This window comes from Bufo bufo, chromosome 6 (genome assembly GCF_905171765.1).
Source record: "Bufo bufo chromosome 6, aBufBuf1.1, whole genome shotgun sequence".
Lineage (NCBI taxonomy): Eukaryota > Metazoa > Chordata > Amphibia > Anura > Bufonidae > Bufo > Bufo bufo.
In genome coordinates, this window is record NC_053394.1 from 17,710,912 (window position 1) to 17,729,878 (window position 18,967).

An 18,967-nucleotide genomic window follows, 5' to 3' on the forward strand; every position below is an offset into this window, starting at 1 on the left:
TTTTTGGCTTCTACTCTTCTACTAACGAACCAGCTAAACAATTTACAAACCCATTAGGGACGTTTTGTTCTCCTGTCAATTCTGAATCTTCTCCCGGGACATCAGTGCCATTATAAAACGTCATTAAACCCAGAGACAGCTTTTTCTATACATAGCCTCCCAGTGACTGACGAAAAGCCTTTCCACAACCATAAAAAAGATGGATTCTATCTCTAATTTACATGAAAGATCACCTCTTTAATCAAGTCAAGGATATAAAGCAAATCCTTGAATGATTTATGACCTCACAAATGAGGCGAGTGATAGGATTTATAAGGTGGATAACCTATGTTGTAGATCATGTGACAGACTCGTTAAAACCGAGCAGGCGTTCTTCATTAATCCACGGGCATGTCTTAAAAGCTACCTCAAGCAGTTACGTTCCTGTCTCGAATACTGAATTACATCTTCATCTCTTCCCATCCCTCCCGTACATCTTGGGGGAGCAGAGTCACCATGCTAGATCAAGCGTCCCTGAAGGTTATTGAGCCGGTAATTTCAACATTAGCACAAGTCTGCTCATGAGATATCTCACTGGTGAAGATGCCAATGCAAGAATTCTAAGAGTAGACTTGTTCATCATACCTTGGTATTGTTTCCGACCCACCAAAAATAAGTGAGCGTTCCAGGGTGAGACGGCCAAACCACAGCACTGATGTTGACTTCTTTACTTCGAATGGCAACGAAAGGCACTCTCAGGTGGATGTGCTCAATAGGACCTGATAGTGGAGAAGGAAAGGAACATTAGACATAATTATAGTTGGTGCATACTTATAATGTTGAAAATTAGTAACAAAGTCATACTCAACTTACTGGCCCCACCATTCCAGTTCTGATTCTCCTGGTAGCCCGCCAATGTCTAATTCCTAGTCCCTCTCGCCACACCGGAAATGACTACTCATCCATTTATTGGCCAATGATGACCCACCTCAACCAGTGATTAACTGGGTGGTGATTTCCTGTGTTTCGTAATGGACCAGGAACTCGAGAGCAGCAGGGGATCAGGAAAAGACTGGCATAGAGCTATAAGGTAAGTATGACCTATTTTATTATTTGACAAAGTTCTGACTGTTTTTAAAAAAAATGTTAAACCCCTTTAAAGTGCAGGGTCAGATTTAATATTTCAGAATGTTACTATCTCGATAAAGATCAGGTTGACTTTAACAAAAACTTAACAGAGCTGAACTGTTCCAGTTTGGCACCTGAGGACACGTTACTGATGAGTCCAGCAGTAGATGTGACACAGTCTATGTGGAAGTTGACAAATGATAATGGGAAGACCAGTGAAGAATGTCTGGAATGAAGCTGTGGGAGTAGGTAAGTATGGGTTCCTTCACAGATACCACTGGCAGGGGGGAATTTAAAAAAATCCTGGACAACCCCTTAAAGGTCACGGCCCCCATTCCCCATACTGGTGGAGTAATGATGAGAATTAGTTTGGGTCATTGTCATCCTTACAATTTTTTGATTTTCACTTGAACACCATAGGCTTTGTGGTGCTCAGATGTTTCTTTTTATATGTCATTCATCTTTACTTCTAATATTTATGGCTGCGATCCTTGACTCGTACACTCGGGGAGTAGCAGGAGGACCAGACACCTTTGCGTGGGGAGACATTTTGCCAGTAAACTTTGATTTAGCCAATAAAATGAAACAAGCCTAAGGAAATAAGTTTGATATCTCTGGCTAACAGCTCCTTTTGTTATTTAATGGACCAAGGTGACGCCAAGAACAGTAACGGCTTTAATAACAGGTAGTTAGAGGCAGAGATGATTGATTTGTAGAGGAATTATTACCGTGATAAAGTTTCAGGGCACATTTCATCCTTCACCGGGATAACTTGAAGTGATAAAATGCCTTAGTTACCCTGTCTCTCGGTATATTAACTGCTCTGGAGATCTCCATATTGGCCATCCTGAGGGCACACAAATTGGTTTAATATGTAAGATGTAAAGTCAGGATGATGAAGGCCACTAGTGGGAAACATAAGCCAGAATCTACACAGCCAAAGAATGAAGAAGAAACTTTTTGCCCATCTGTAAGCAAGAATAGAGGTTAATGTAAAATGGCTAAAGTGTTTTTTTATTTTTTTGAAAACGAGAGAAAAAGGATTTATTCAGATAATGCAGTACTGGAGCTACAACTGGATCCACTGGAGTGCCCAGTGGACTACAATCACTTGTAATGGGGTCAGTTGTGTGGTCCATTGTTTTGTTGGAAACTATTGGTTCAGGCAACATTAGTCTTCACATCAAATCTAAAGGATTTTGCGATTGAGACACCAACCAGATGTGAGTACAGCCTTATGTGCTAATAATAAAGGGGTATTCCAGCCTGAAGGTGATCAATCAATGATTAATTATTAGCAATTTAACGGCTGGGATCTCATCGATTGCTCGGAGGAGACCAAAACTAGGAAGAGGAAAATCGGAGTGTTTTTCAAGAATAGTCCCTGGCTCTCTATTCAAAGTTACTGGTAATTTCAATAACAGATGAGTGAATGTAGGGGGATCGATTGCTAGGAGGAGACCAAAACTAGGAAGAGGAAAATCGGAGTGTTTTTCAAGAATAGTCCCTGGCTCTCTATTCAAAGTTACTGGTAATTTCAAGAACAGATGAGTGAATGTAGGGGCAGAGTCTTACAGATTTGGGGCACAGGGGACCAGGTGCTTCATTAACTGTTTGGTAAGATTCATAGTCATTGGACTCCTATTGACCTAGCAGTTATCACCTATCCAGTGGTTGGGTGATAAGTGATTCAGTCTGGAATAACCCCCTTAATACACATAAATTAGTGATGTCGCGAACATAAAATTTTCAGTTCGCGAACAGCGAACGCGAACTTCCGCAAATGTTCGCGAACTGGCGAACCGGGCGAACCGCCATAGACTTCAATAGACAGGCGAATTTTAAAACCCACAGGGACTCTTTCTGGCCACAATAGTGATGAGAAAGTTGTTTCAAGGGATCTAACACCTGGACTGTGGCATGCCGGAGGGGGATCTATGGCAAAACTCCCATGGAAAATTACGTAGTGGACGCAGAGTCGGGTTTTAATCCATAAAGGGCATAAATCAACTAACATTCCTAAATTGTTTGGAATAACGTGCTTTAAAACATCCAGTGTGTGTATACGATCAGGTATGATGTTGTATCGATCAGGTAGTGTAAGGGTTACGCCCGCATCACAGACATTGACAGACCAAACTCCCCTTTTAATGCACCGCAAACAGTTCATTTGCACAACCGCAAACTCCCCATTTGCACAAGGTTGGATACCAAGCTAGCCACGTCCCGGTGATGTCATTGAAGGTTTCTTCCTCCACCCAGCCACGTACAACACCAAGGGTCCCCGAAAGGTCAATTGAATTGATTTTTCGAACGGGGAGATGGTTAAAAAAACGCTGGCTCCCTCCCCTTTGTTTTTATCCACGGTGACTGCGTCTGCGCCGTGCAATTTACTGTCACACCCGATATGAGTGGTATTTTCTGTAGTACTATTCTCATCAGTTTAATCCCTCTAACGTCCCCGACTCCCCAATCTGGGGGCCATTTATTAAACAGATTTTTCGGACGGGGAGATGGTTAAAAAAACGCTGGCTCCCTCCACTCTGTTTTAATCCACGGTGACTGCGTCTGCGCCGTGCAATTTACTGTCACACCCGATATGAGTGGTATTTTCTGTAGTACTATTCTCATCAGTTTAATCCCTCTAACGTCCCCAATCTGGGTGCCATTTATTGAATAGATTTTTCGAACGGGGAGATGGTTAAAAAAAACCTGGCTCCCTCCACTCTGTTTTAAACCACGGTGACTGCGTCTGCGCCGTGCAATTTACTGTCACACCCGATATGAGTGGTATTTTCTGTAGTACTATTCTCATCAGTTTAATCCCTCTAACGTCCCCAATCTGGGTGCCATTTATTGAATAGATTTTTCGAACGGGGAGATGGTTAAAAAAACGCTGGCTCCCTCCACTCTGTTTTAAACCACGGTGACTGCATCTGCGCCGTGCAATTTACTGTCACACCCGATATGAGTGGTATTTTCTGTAGTACTATTCTCATCAGTTTAATCCCTCTAACATCCCCAATCTGGGGGCCATTTATTAAATAGATTTTTTGAACGGGGAGATGGTTAAAAAAACGCTGGCTCCCTCCACCGATATGAGTGGTATTTTCTGTAGTATTATTCTCATCAGTTTAATCCCTGTTACGTCCCATATCAGGAATTGCCTTTTATGAAAAAAAATTTAGGCCGGGTACCTTCGACTGCCTTCACAGTGACAGACCAAACTCTCATACACTAAACTGAATTGATTTCAGGAACCGGGAGATGGAAAAAGCAGCTTGGTCGGTCCTCTTACTCCCAAATTGGGGCACTGCGCGTGCACAGAGCAATGTGCTGTGACACCCTATATGAGTGGTGTCTTAACTAGTACTATTGCTATCAGTTTAATCCCTGTTACGGACCCTATCCGGTCGAATTGATTAACCATTGTCGAATCCCCCATTGACATCCCCCTTATAAGCTGTGTAAAGCATATTTTTTAGTTTGGTTTTGAACTGCTGCATCCTTTCCGACTTTTGGTAATTTGGTAACATTTCTGCCACTTTCTGCTTATACCGGGGGTCTAGTAGCGTGGCCACCCGATCGCTTTTGGTCTGACCATAATGAAGCAACGGCCTTATCATCTGGGGTGTGGCAACATTGCCAACACACTTTTATAGAGGTGATGATGATTGCTTCATTGTGATACGCAAGCCCCTTCACCACAACAAGGTAACGATCACGAAGGGGAATTGACACTTGTATGTGCCTTTTTTTTTTGGTTTGTTTTTGCAGCCACAGTGCTGCACCATAGGACAGAAAAATTAGGCATGTACACATGCCTGAAAAATAATGGCACTGTTGCAGACGCTATTGTAGCAGCGGCCGGAAAAATTTATGTTTTCCAGGCAGAAAAGTGACTAAAACATTACGGCTTGAACCCTAGTTGGTGGTGGAGAATTCACGAAAGTCATCCGGTATGCAGACATTAAATACAGCAGCGTGGGGACCATTTTGAGGCCAAGGCATGTAATCAGGCCTTTTGTTAGTCAAACGTATCCCCCACTGTCAGTCCCTTCGGGATCCATGCCTCATTCATCTTTATGAAGGTGAGGTAATCAACACTTTTTTGACCGAGGCGACTTCTCTTGTCAGTGACAATGCCTCCTGCTGCACTGAAGCTCCTTTCTGACAGGACACTTGAAGCAGGGCAGGCCAGAAGTTCTATCGCAAACTGGGATAGCTCAGGCCACAGGTCAAGCCTGCACACCCAGTAGTGAAGGGGTTCATTGCTCCTCAGAGTGTCGATATCTGCTGTTAAGGCGAGGTAGTCTGCTACCTGTCGGTCGAGTCGTTCTCTAAGGCTGGATCCCGAAGGGCTGTGGCGATGAGTAGGACTGAAAAAGCTCCGCATGTCCTCCATCAACAACACATCTGTAAATCGTCCAGTCCTTGCCGCCGTGGTAGGAGGAGGATTACACTCACCTCTTCCCCTGTTAGATTCCCGTTGTGCTGTGACATCTCCCTTATAAGCTGTGTAAAGCATATTTTTTAGTTTGGTTTTGAACTGCTGCATCCTTTCCGACTTTCGGTAATTTGGTAACATTTCTGCCACTTTCTGCTTATACCGGGGGTCTAGTAGCGTGGTCACCCAGTACAGATCGTTCTCCTTTATCCTTTTTATACGTGGGTCCCTCAACAGACATGACAGCATGAAAGACCCCATTTGAACAAGGTTGGATGCAGAGCTTCTCATTTCCCGTTCCTCGTCCTCACTGATGTCATTGACGGTCTGTTCTTCCCCCCAGCCACGTACAACACCATGGGTCCCAGATAGGTGACAACAACGAGCACCCTGGGGTGCCTGCTGTGGTTGGTCTTCCTCCTCCTCAAAGCCGCCACATTCCTCCTCTGACTCCTCTTCCTCATACTCCTCTTCCAGCGTTGCTGCAGGTCCGGCAAGCGATGATGACAAGGCTGTTTCTGGTGGTGATGGTGACCACAACTCTTCCTCTTCCTCTTCACGCTCATCTACAGCCTGATCCAGAACTCTTCGCAGGGCACGCTCCAGGAAGAAAACAAATGGGATGAGGTCGCTGATGGTGCCTTCGGTGCGACTGACTAGGTTTGTCACCTCCTCAAAAGGACGCATAAGCCTACAGGCATTGCGCATGAGTGTCCAGTAACGTGGCAAAAAGATTCCCAGCTCCGCAGAGGCTGTCCTAGCACCCCGGTCATACAAATACTCGTTGACGGCTTTTTCTTGTTGGAGCAGGCGGTCGAACATTAGGAGTGTTGAATTCCAACGTGTCGGGCTGTCGCATATCAAGCGCCTCACTGGCATGTTGTTTCGCCGCTGAATATCGGAAAAGTGCGCCATGGCCGTGTAGGAACGCCTGAAATGGCCACACACCTTCCTGGCCTGCTTGAGGACGTCCTGTAAGCCTGGGTACTTAGACACAAAACGTTGTACGATGAGATTCAACACATGTGCCATGCACGGCACATGTGACAACTTGCCCAAATTTAATGCCGCCAACAGATTGCTTCCATTGTCACACACCACTTTGCCGATCTCCAGTTGGTGCGGGGTCAGCCACTGATCCACCTGTGCGTTCAGGGCGGACAGGAGTGCTGGTCCTGTGTGGCTCTCTGCTTTCAGGCAAGTCAACCCCAAGATAGCGTTACACTGTCGTATCCGGGATGTGGAATAGCCCCTGGGGAGCTGGGGGGAATCAGTTGATGTGCAGCCAGACGCCGCAGCAGAAGAGGACTCAGCCGAGGAGGAAATTAAAGAGGATGGAGTAGGAGTAGAGGAGGTGGCAGTAGGTCTGCCTGCAAGTCGTGGTGGTGTCACCAACTCCGCTGCAGAGCCACGCATTCCATGCTTGTCAGCCGTCAGCAGGTTGACCCAATGCGCAGTATACGTGATATACCTGCCCTGACCGTGCTTTGCAGACCAGGTATCAGTGGTCAGATGGACCCTTGCCCCAACACTGTATGCCAGAGATGCCATGACTTCCTTTGAAATGACATGGTAGAGGTTTGGGATTGCCTTTTTTGAAAAAAAATTTCGTCCGGGTACCTTCCACTGTGGTGTCCCAATAGCGACAAATTTTTTGAAGGCCTCAGACTCTACCAGCTGGTATGGTAAAAGCTGGCGGGCTAAGAGTTCCGTCAAGCCAGCTGTCAGTCGCCGGGCAAGGGGGTGACTTTGTGACATTGGCTTCTTATGCTCAAACATGTCCTTGACAGACACCTGACTGTGGGCAGATGAGCAGGAACTGCTGAAGGTGAGAGATGGAGTGGCGGGTGGTTGAGAGGGGGCAGGGAGGACAGCAGTGGTTGACGTGGCTGAAGATGCAGGACCAGGAGGAGCATGGTGGCTTTGAGTTTGTGTGCTGCTTGTACTCATGTGTTGATCCCATAGGCGTTTGTGATGTGAGATCATGTGCCTTCGCAAAGCAGTTGTACCAAGGTGGGTGTTGGACTTCCCACGACTCAGTTTCTTTTGGCACAGGTTGCAAATGGCATTGCTTTTATCAGAGGCAGACACACAAAAAAAATGCCACACTGCTGAGCTTTGCAATGACGGCATTCTAGTGGTGGCAACAGCATGCGTTGACTGGCGTGCTGTCTGGCTGACCCCAGGTGCCGATACATGCTGTCTGACTGTGCCACTAACTCCTTGCGACGACCTCCCCCTGCTTCCAACTCGTCTCCTCATTCTCTCTGTCTCCCCTTCAGAACTTTCCCCCTCTTCTTCTCTTCGAGCAGGCACCCACGTGGCATCCGTGGACACATCGTCATCATCAACCGCTTCACTTGTATCTGACACCTCAGCAAAGGAAGCAGCAGCGGGTACAACATCATCATCATCACACTGTACGTCCATGTGTGTAATCCTGCCTGACTGAGACATATCCCCGTAATCTACATCATCTGGCAATAATGGTTGCGCATCACTAATTGCATCCAACTGATGTGTAAATAACTCCTCTGACGGATCAAGTGAAGCGGCTGTGGTGGCTGTGGTGGTAGTGGCGACGGGCGGGTGCGTGGTAACTTGAGAGCAGGTGACCGAAGCTGAGTTGGAGGAGGATGGTGCGTCAAGGTTCTTAGCGGAAGCTGTTGAAGATTGGGTGTCCTGTCTAAGCCAGTCAACTACGTCCTCTGAATTTTTCGGGTTCAGGGTACGTGGCCTCTGAAAACTGGGCATTATTCCAGGGACAGTGGAAATCACAGCACCACGACCACGACGGCCCCTGCGGGGTGGCCTGCCTCTGCCTGTCATTTTTTTTTTAGATAAGTGGTACTACGCGTGCTAGGTACTGTGCCACCCGGTATGAGTGGTTGGCACTGGCAGTGGGCACACTACAGTCTGTGGAAGTGGGCCTGACACACACTGGCAGCAGGCAAGCAACTGAATTTAGACTACTGTCTAAAAATTAAATGCCTTATTTATCGGCAAGCTACTGTGCCACCCGGTATCAGTGGTTGGCACTGGCAGTGGGCACACTACAGTCAGTGGAAGAGGGCCTGACACACACTGGCAGCAGGCAAGCAACTGAAATTACACTAAAGTGTAAAAATTAAATGCCTTATTTATCGGCAAGCTACTGTGCCACCCGGTATGAATGGTTGGCACTGGCAGTGGGCACACTACAGTCAGTGGAAGAGGGCCTGACACACACTGGCAGCAGGCAAGCAACTGAATTTAGACTACTGTCTAAAAATTAAATGCCTTATTTATCGGCAAGCTACTGTGCCACCCGGTATCAGTGGTTGGCACTGGCAGTGGGCACACTACAGTCAGTGGAAGCGGGCCTGACACACACTGGCAGCAGGCAAGCAACTGAAATTACACTAAAGTGTAAAAATTAAATGCCTTATTTATCGACAAGCTACTGTGCCACCCGGTATCAGTGGTTGGCACTGGCAGTGGGCACACTACAGTCAGTGGAAGCGGGCCTGACACACACTGGCAGCAGGCAAGCAACTGAATTTAGACTACTGTCTAAAAATTAAATGCCTTATTTATCGGCAAGCTACTGTGCCACCCGGTATCAGTGGTTGGCACTGGCAGTGGGCACACTACAGTCAGTAGAAGCGGGCCTGACACACACTGGCAGCAGGCAAGCAACTGAAATTACACTAAAGTGTAAAAATTAAATGCCTTATTTATCGGCAAGCTACTGTGCCACCCGGTATGAGTGGTTGGCACTGGCAGTGGGCACACTACAGTCAGTGGAAGAGGGCCTGACACACTGACTGGCAGCAGGCAAGCAACTGAATTTAGACTACTGTCTAAAAATTAAATGCCTTATTTATCGGCAAGCTACTGTGCCACCCGGTATCAGTGGTTGGCACTGGCAGTGGGCACACTACAGTCAGTGGAAGCGGGCCTGACACACACTGGCAGCAGGCAAGCAACTGAAATTACACTAAAGTGTAAAAATTAAATGCCTTATTTATCGGCAAGCTACTGTGCCACCCGGTATCAGTGGTTGGCACTGGCAGTGGGCACACTACAGTCAGTAGAAGCGGGCCTGACACACACTGGCAGCAGGCAAGCAACTGAAATTACACTAAAGTGTAAAAATTAAATGCCTTATTTATCGGCAAGCTACTGTGCCACCCGGTATGAGTGGTTGGCACTGGCAGTGGGCACACTACAGTCAGTGGAAGAGGGCCTGACACACTGACTGGCAGCAGGCAAGCAACTGAATTTAGACTACTGTCTAAAAATTAAATGCCTTATTTATCGGCAAGCTACTGTGCCACCCGGTATCAGTGGTTGGCACTGGCAGTGGGCACACTACAGTCAGTGGAAGCGGGCCTGACACACACTGGCAGCAGGCAAGCAACTGAAATTACACTAAAGTGTAAAAATTAAATGCCTTATTTATCGGCAAGCTACTGTGCCACCCGGTATCAGTGGTTGGCACTGGCAGTGGGCACACTACAGTCAGTAGAAGCGGGCCTGACACACACTGGCAGCAGGCAAGCAACTGAAATTACACTAAAGTGTAAAAATTAAATGCCTTATTTATCGGCAAGCTACTGTGCCACCCGGTATGAGTGGTTGGCACTGGCAGTGGGCACACTACAGTCAGTGGAAGAGGGCCTGACACACTGACTGGCAGCAGGCAAGCAACTGAATTTAGACTACTGTCTAAAAATTAAATGCCTTATTTATCGGCAAGCTACTGTGCCACCCGGTATCAGTGGTTGGCACTGGCAGTGGGCACACTACAGTCAGTGGAAGCGGGCCTGACACACACTGGCAGCAGGCAAGCAACTGAAATTACACTAAAGTGTAAAAATTAAATGCCTTATTTATCGGCAAGCTACTGTGCCACCCGGTATCAGTGGTTGGCACTGGCAGTGGGCACACTACAGTCAGTAGAAGCGGGCCTGACACACACTGGCAGCAGGCAAGCAACTGAAATTACACTAAAGTGTAAAAATTAAATGCCTTATTTATCGGCAAGCTACTGTGCCACCCGGTATGAGTGGTTGGCACTGGCAGTGGGCACACTACAGTCAGTGGAAGAGGGCCTGACACACTGACTGGCAGCAGGCAAGCAACTGAATTTAGACTACTGTCTAAAAATTAAATGCCTTATTTATCGGCAAGCTACTGTGCCACCCGGTATCAGTGGTTGGCACTGGCAGTGGGCACACTACAGTCAGTGGAAGCGGGCCTGACACACACTGGCAGCAGGCAAGCAACTGAAATTACACTAAAGTGTAAAAATTAAATGCCTTATTTATCGGCAAGCTACTGTGCCACCCGGTATGAGTGGTTGGCACTGGCAGTGGGCACACTACAGTCAGTGGAAGAGGGCCTGACACACACTGGCAGCAGGCAAGCAACTGAATTTAGACTACTGTCTAAAAATTAAATGCCTTATTTATCGGCAAGCTACTGTGCCACCCGGTATCAGTGGTTGGCACTGGCAGTGGGCACACTACAGTCAGTGGAAGCGGGCCTGACACACACTGGCAGCAGGCAAGCAACTGAATTTAGACTACTGTCTAAAAATTAAATGCCTTATTTATCGGCAAGCTACTGTGCCACCCGGTATCAGTGGTTGGCACTGGCAGTGGGCACACTACAGTCAGTTGAAGTCGGCCTGACACACACTAGCAGCAGGCAAGCAGCTGAAATTACACTAAAGTGTAAAAATTAAATGCCTTTTTTATGCAAAGTCCTGTGCCAGCCGGTATGAGTGGTGGGCACTGGCAGTGGGCACACTACAGTCAGTGGAAGTCAGCCTGACACACACTGGCAGGCAACTAACCTTAGATTAAAGTGTAAAAATTAAGTGCCTATTTTTTAAGCAAAGTCCTGTGCCACTCGGTATGACAGGGGTGGGCACTGGCAGTGGGCACACTACAGTCAGTTGAAGTCGGCCTGACACACACTAGCAGCAGGCAAGCAGCTGAAATTACATTAAAGTGTAAAAATTAAATGCCTTTTTTAAGCAAAGTCCTGTGCCAGCCGGTATGAGTGGTGGGCACTGGCAGTGGGCACACTACAGTCAGTGGAAGTCAGCCTGACACACACTGGCAGGCAACTAACCTTAGATTAAAGTGTAAAAATTAAGTGCCTATTTTTTAAGCAAAGTCCTGTGCCACTCGGTATGACAGGGGTGGGCACTGGCAGTGGGCACACTACAGTCAGTTGAAGTCGGCCTGACACACACTAGCAGCAGGCAAGCAGCTGAAATTACACTAAAGTGTAAAAATTAAATGCCTTTTTTATGCAAAGTCCTGTGCCAGCCGGTATGAGTGGTGGGCACTGGCAGTGGGCACACTACAGTCAGTGGAAGTCAGCCTGACACACACTGGCAGGCAACTAACCTTAGATTAAAGTGTAAAAATTAAGTGCCTATTTTTTAAGCAAAGTCCTGTGCCACTCGGTATGACAGGGGTGGGCACTGGCAGTGGGCACACTACAGTCAGTTGAAGTCGGCCTGACACACACTAGCAGCAGGCAAGCAGCTGAAATTACATTAAAGTGTAAAAATTAAATGCCTTTTTTAAGCAAAGTCCTGTGCCAGCCGGTATGAGTGGTGGGCACTGGCAGTGGGCACACTACAGTCAGTGGAAGTCAGCCTGACACACACTGGCAGGCAACTAACCTTAGATTAAAGTGTAAAAATTAAGTGCCTATTTTTTAAGCAAAGTCCTGTGCCACTCGGTATGACAGGGGTGGGCACTGGCAGTGGGCACACTACAGTCAGTTGAAGTCGGCCTGACACACACTAGCAGCAGGCAAGCAGCTGAAATTACACTAAAGTGTAAAAATTAAATGCCTTTTTTATGCAAAGTCCTGTGCCAGCCGGTATGAGTGGTGGGTACTGGCAGTGGGCACACTACAGTCAGTGGAAGTCAGCCTGACACACACTGGCAGGCAACTAACCTTAGATTAAAGTGTAAAAATTAAGTGCCTATTTTTTAAGCAAAGTCCTGTGCCACTCGGTATGACAGGGGTGGGCACTGGCAGTGGGCACACTACAGTCAGTTGAAGTCGGCCTGACACACACTAGCAGCAGGCAAGCAGCTGAAATTACATTAAAGTGTAAAAATTAAATGCCTTTTTTAAGCAAAGTCCTGTGCCAGCCGGTATGAGTGGTGGGCACTGGCAGTGGGCACACTACAGTCAGTGGAAGTCAGCCTGACACACACTGGCAGGCAACTAACCTTAGATTAAAGTGTAAAAATTAAGTGCCTATTTTTTAAGCAAAGTCCTGTGCCACTCGGTATGACAGGGGTGGGCACTGGCAGTGGGCACACTACAGTCAGTTGAAGTCGGCCTGACACACACTAGCAGCAGGCAAGCAGCTGAAATTACATTAAAGTGTAAAAATTAAATGCCTTTTTTAAGCAAAGTCCTGTGCCAGCCGGTATGAGTGGTGGGCACTGGCAGTGGGCACACTACAGTCAGTGGAAGTCAGCCTGACACACACTGGCAGGCAACTAACCTTAGATTAAAGTGTAAAAATTAAGTGCCTATTTTTTAAGCAAAGTCCTGTGCCACTCGGGATGACAGGGGTGGGCACTGGCAGTGGGCACACTACAGTCAGTTGAAGTCGGCCTGACACACACTGGCAGGCAACTAACCTTAGATTAAAGTGTAAAAATGAAGTGCCTTTTTTTTAAGCAAAGTCCTGTGCCACACGGGATGACAGGGGTGGGCACTGGCAGTGGGCACACTACAGTCAGTTGAAGTCGGCCTGACACACACTAGCAGCAGGCAAGCAGCTGAAATTACACTAAAGTGTAAAAATTAAATGCCTTTTTTATGCAAAGTCCTGTGCCAGCCGGTATGAGTGGTGGGCACTGGCAGTGGGCACACTACAGTCAGTGGAAGTCAGCCTGACACACACTGGCAGGCAACTAACCTTAGATTAAAGTGTAAAAATTAAGTGCCTTTTTTTAAGCAAAGTCCTGTGCCACACGGAATGACAGGGGTGAGCACTGGCAGTGGGCACACTACAGTCTGTGGGCCTGCAGCTCCTCACACACAGGCAGGCCAGGCAACTGCAATATGTATATAAAGGAAAAAAAAAAAAGCAGACTAATGTTGCAGCCCTAAAAAGGGCTTTTTGGGGTGCTGTCAGGACGCTGTCCTTACAGCAGAGATCAGATGAGTCTTTCAGGACTGGAGTGGACACTGAATTCACTAGCCTAGCTATCGATTTCCCAATTAAATCAGCAGCAGTTACAGTCTCCCTCCTCTCACTAAGACTGCAGCTTCAGAATGAATCTAAAATGGATGCTGTGCAGGAGGTGGGAGGGTCTGGGAGGGAGGGTATGCTGCTGATTGGCTGGAATGTGTCTGCTGACTGTGAGGTACAGGGTCAAAGTTTGCTCAATGATGATGTATAGGGGGCGGACCGAACATCTCATGTGTTCGCCCGGCAGAGGCGAACGCGAACAAGCTATGTTCGCCGGGAACTGTTCGCCGTCGGATAGTTCGGGCCATCTCTACACATAATATGAATAGTCAAATTGGCTAAAATGATGCCAGGGATTAAGTTTTAGGGGGTATTCCGGTCCTAGCAATTGACAGAACTTTGCAAAGCTATGTCAGTACTTGCTGACTGTTACTATGGCGGTTCATGGCTGCAGCCGTCCTGTGTGCACAGGCACCTACTATGTGTCTGATCCCCATGGACCTGCAGCTAACCACACTGAGATTATTCCAAGAGCTATCAGTCTGGAGCTTCCCCTGTAGCTAATCCCCGATTCATGTATAGGAGTTAAAGGGTAAAAAACAAGAGGACCACCAGGATAACGCCATTAGGTTTAGCCCACAGTCAAATCAGTTGGTTGGCACAGTGGTTCCACAACCTTTGCCCGTTACATTGACCGGTGTTTTTTTTTATCTCTAGGTTCTTCCCCTACTGGTAAAATGAATGGGCTGTGTCGGTCTTTTTAACTTTTTTGTGCCTTCAAAGAATAGACCTCATCTCTGGAAGAAAGTGGTGTAGAGAAAATACCCAAGTACTGTACCTTAACCAATTAATTTGCATGAACAAAGTGAGCCCCTGCAGTTGGACCCTCATGAAAAACAGTAAAAGAAAAATATTTTTTTTTTTTATCCAATAAGGTCAACACCTCGCAGTAGAATTTATAACTGCATTCAGCAATGCCTTGCCGTATTTAGTGTGATTCCATTACTGATACAGTACATTTCTCTGGGGGTATATCTGGTTTTATTTTTGACTTTCTAGCCTTGCATTACTATTTTTTTAATTAAAATATTTTCCTCAATAGGTAAAAAAACAAAAAGTGGAGGACCCAGGAGTACGGAAACTCCAGTTTTATCACTGCCAAAAATTTTCACCTGTCTAAAAATTGTACATTGGCCAGTTTGGTATCAAGTACGCTGGAATACTAGATCACAAAGGGTTTGTGTTGTCCCATCCCAAAAATTAATGAAGGACATTTATGAAAAAAATGTTAAAAGTAATAACAAGAATTAACTTACAAGTAACATGAAGGTAGAGGGCATCACTGTCAATGCCAACATTGTTTTCGGCGTAGGCTGTGACTTGATATATTCCTGGGTTCTTATACACGTGACGGATACCATCTTCAATCTTACTAAAATTGGCATAAGACACAGCGCTCCCATCTCCAAAATCCAGCTGAATATTTATTCTTTGCAGATCTCCCTGGAATGAAGAAAATATTTTAGTTTCAAATATGAACCATGAAGATAAATCTTGCTATGACCTCTCACCGACAGTCCATTAAAGGGTTCTACTATGTACATAGACAACAAAGAAAACTAAATATATGGATCCTTCTCCAAGTCGTGTCCATGTCCAACTGAAGTATGTGACCAAGCTCAAGCTTTATTTTATTTTGGACACGTTAGTGAAAGGTTTAAGAGACAAGAGGTGGAAACCTTTAACTCAGAACATTAAATGTTAATTTTTTTGGTCTGGATATCCCCTTCTTGTTTGAAGGGTCTCTTGACAATAAATGAGTCCCCTGCTGAGACCCCATAGAATATCTATAGTATAATCGGCGGGGAAACCAGGAAGCTAGTCCTTAACAGGATAAAGTAGACTAAGGATCCATTCCATACTCAAAAATCATGTCTGGTATTGCAGTCCAGCTCCATTAAAGTTAATGGGGTTGAGCACCTATTCCACGCACAAACTTTCCCAGGTGTGGTTCTGTTTTTAGAAGAAATTAGTCATGTTGTTTATTCCAGTACAGCCCTTTTAACTTATATGGTTTGTATCGTGGGTGGCCATAGTTGGATTTGAACCCTAGATCCAAGTCCGGTAATGCAACAGTGCTAATCAAAGAGTCACCATATTGTCCACCTGGATAGCAAAGCATCTAGGGAAAACCTGGACAAGTCCAGTTGCAAACCTTATGCTGACCTTGTCCCTAATTCCAAAAATACTTGACTTGTTCTTCTACTGTAATGGTCTCGCCTGCAGCATAGAAAACTTGATTTACCAGGTGAGGTTTGGATTCAAGGCTAGAAGCGACTGTGCACCATCATCATTTGATGGAATTATTACTATAGAAAGTTTTATCTGTGGATTTCTCCACTTGCAGTTGAAAAACACATTTCAAAAGGCCACGCGGTTTAACTGTTCTATTGATTGTCCACAAGATGGAAGGATCCATTAAAGGTCACACGTTCCTAAATTAGAACTCATCTATCACATTCTCAGATGGTGTGCTGGTGTCAGGGCCTTCAGGAAAGGATTTTCCCTGTAAGAAAGAATTAACATTAATGCTATAAGGATCATGTCTGAGGGATCCACATCTGGAGGTCATTATTGATGTTCTTCGAGAAGCATTTGAAGAAATAAGACAAGTACAAGAAAGTTCTAAGGCAATTTCTAATGGAAGAAAATTCACTGCCCAGTGTAGGACCTCACCCCTTACATCTGAGGTAGGAATGAGAGTGGAATATAGTACATGGCCAGTAGGTGGGCACCTGAAGATCACTTCTATATTTCTTTCAGTGCCTACCCTTCCCCAATAAAGGGAAGACTTACTGCAACCACCTATGATATTTCTCAAGCCATTGGTTACCGGTATATTGATTTGCAGAGGCAACCGACCAGTCCTGATCGCATCGAGCGCAGTCTCAGATTTAAAAGGGTTGTCCCAAAAATAATATTTTACAGTTTTCAAACCAACTCCTGGATCTAAAAACTTTTGTAATTGGATGTAATTATAAATGTATTATAGCTACTGAATTATTCAATGAAATCTATTTGTATAGCGCCTCCTGCTGTTTGCTCTTTTTCTAATCTCTCTTTCCACCTCATTGAGACGGAGGCACACGCTCAGTTCCATCCTTCAACTGCCACCAACTGCAGCATAAAGGGCGTGCCCCCTGAGAAAGGACACCCCCCCCCCCTTCCTGAGCTGACAACTTGAATTAAAAATAGCAGAACAAGTGGAGCAATAAATGAGAAGCTCTCTGGATCCATGTGAGGTGGAGGGCTGGTTCTAGTTTTGTTAGAAAGAGGTTGTCATGCTGTCTAATTTTCATTTTTTTACATTATTCATGGGAATCCAGTCACTGAACATTGTCTGTGTTTGATCTTGACCTTGATTGCTTTGCATCTAGATTTAAGCTTTCATTTTGTCCCCCCTGGTTTTGTCACCTGATGTCTCCATTTTCTAGCTTGTTTTACCTGAGAAGCCAACCATAAAAGACCATAAAGTGCCTCATTGTGGTGGTTTTAAGATGAAGAATGGAAAACTTTTCTTAGACGCTGCACCTCAGTTTAGACTGTATCAATAACCAACTGTGATTAAAAAAGGTTGTCTCACTTCAGCAAACGGCATTTATCATGTAGAGGGGTTATGACCACCCTGTATGCCTTTAGCAGTGGCTGTGCTTGCACACTATAGGAAAAGGTGTCTGCTTCTCTCTCTGGTGGTCGGGACTATGGGAGCGCTCATGGGCAAGCACGCGCAGCAGCTCCCGTCCCGGCCACCTTGTATCTGCGCTGCAGCAGTGACTGTAACCCCTGGAAATGAGCAGTGTATAATGTGATGGAAAAATTCATCCAGCCAGCAAAGGAGGCAATATGGACAATCACAACTCATTAGTAAGTGCCTTCCTGGCATTAAAGTGCTTGGACAGGGATTTTATATTAATGACCTATCCTCAAGATGCCATTAGCTGGTGAGACAACCCCTTTAAGGATCCAAATCTTTGATGAGAGTCATAACATTCTTGCTAAAAATCTAATTTTGATAGCCATGCACATTAATATGGAGTCAAACCTGTCTGTTTTTTACCAGTTTCCATCTTTTTTGAATGCTTTCAATTACATTATAGAAAACATCTGGGAAGATAGGTGCTGATAAAGTTGCAAGTTGACCATAGGTGTTCATCACGTTGAGGTCAAGGTTAATGGCCGCCCAGTCAAGTTCTCCCAAGTTTACCAATAACTTAAGTTATTTTTTGTGGACATCAGTTTATCAATGGAGAAAGAGCCTTCCCTAAATGTTGATACAAATCTCTATAATATCCTGATATTAAAGCTCTTTCTTCACCGAAGGACCACGTTCAAAACATTAAAAAAATGCTCCAATTATTACTTGTTTTCCATCAAACATTTTAGGTGGTCCTACAAACCAGAGTGGTAAGTGTTTTTCTAGTGTCTATCCGAAATTCATCCGTCCGATGGCTGTATGGTACTATGACGCTGCTCTGATTAAGAATACATTAAATCACTCCATAAAAACTTTGGACTCGAGGAGTGATCTAAAGCATGAGGGCAGCTGCCCAGCCATGAAGATATAATCTAAAAATGCCTAACCAATAATCAAGCTAATGTGCCTCCTAGAGGAGGTGTAGGACTTTGCAGCAAGTGTTGAAACTTAGAGAAGGTGGTAGCATTCCATAATGGGACTGGTGCTAGACGTAGCCATTGCCAATAGTGATGGACGAACATCGCCCGGGGCGGTTCGCGAATGCGCGTTCGCGATCAAATGTTCACGAACTGCGTGTTCGTGGCGGGCCCCATTGACTTTAATGCCAGGCAAACCTGAAAAACCTTGAGGTCATATTTGCAGGCACCAAATACTTACTAGAAGTGCACAAATATTCCCACAACATGGACAGTGAAATACCAGAGGAGGATCATTGGCAAAAATTCCCACAAAAAATATGTATTATAATCAGAGGACATTTCTATGCGTCTTAAAGGGAAACTCTCAAAAATGTGCCCTGCTGGAGCCTTAAATTTTTTTATTTTAGGCCACGGGAGTACAGGCCCCACAAATTAGGCATTCACCTGACAGAAAAGAACTTGTGATGACGTGGCTGGGGGTACATTAGGCAGTCACTGGATTTTTTTTTTACTGG

The 18,967-nt window shown here is 45.6% G+C and overlaps 1 protein-coding gene across 1 annotated transcript in view; it reads right to left on the reverse strand.

Moving 5' to 3' along the window:
- Nucleotides 1-18,967, reverse strand: part of SORCS3 (sortilin related VPS10 domain containing receptor 3) — a 643,612-nt gene that overhangs the window by 22,679 nt on the left and 601,966 nt on the right. Inside the window, exons 19-20 of the mRNA XM_040438225.1 lie at nucleotides 15,095-15,281; nucleotides 625-758 (exon numbers count right to left, since the gene is read on the reverse strand). Coding sequence (XP_040294159.1) covers nucleotides 625-758; nucleotides 15,095-15,281 — 321 coding nt within the window. The remainder of the gene's footprint in view (nucleotides 1-624; nucleotides 759-15,094; nucleotides 15,282-18,967) is intronic.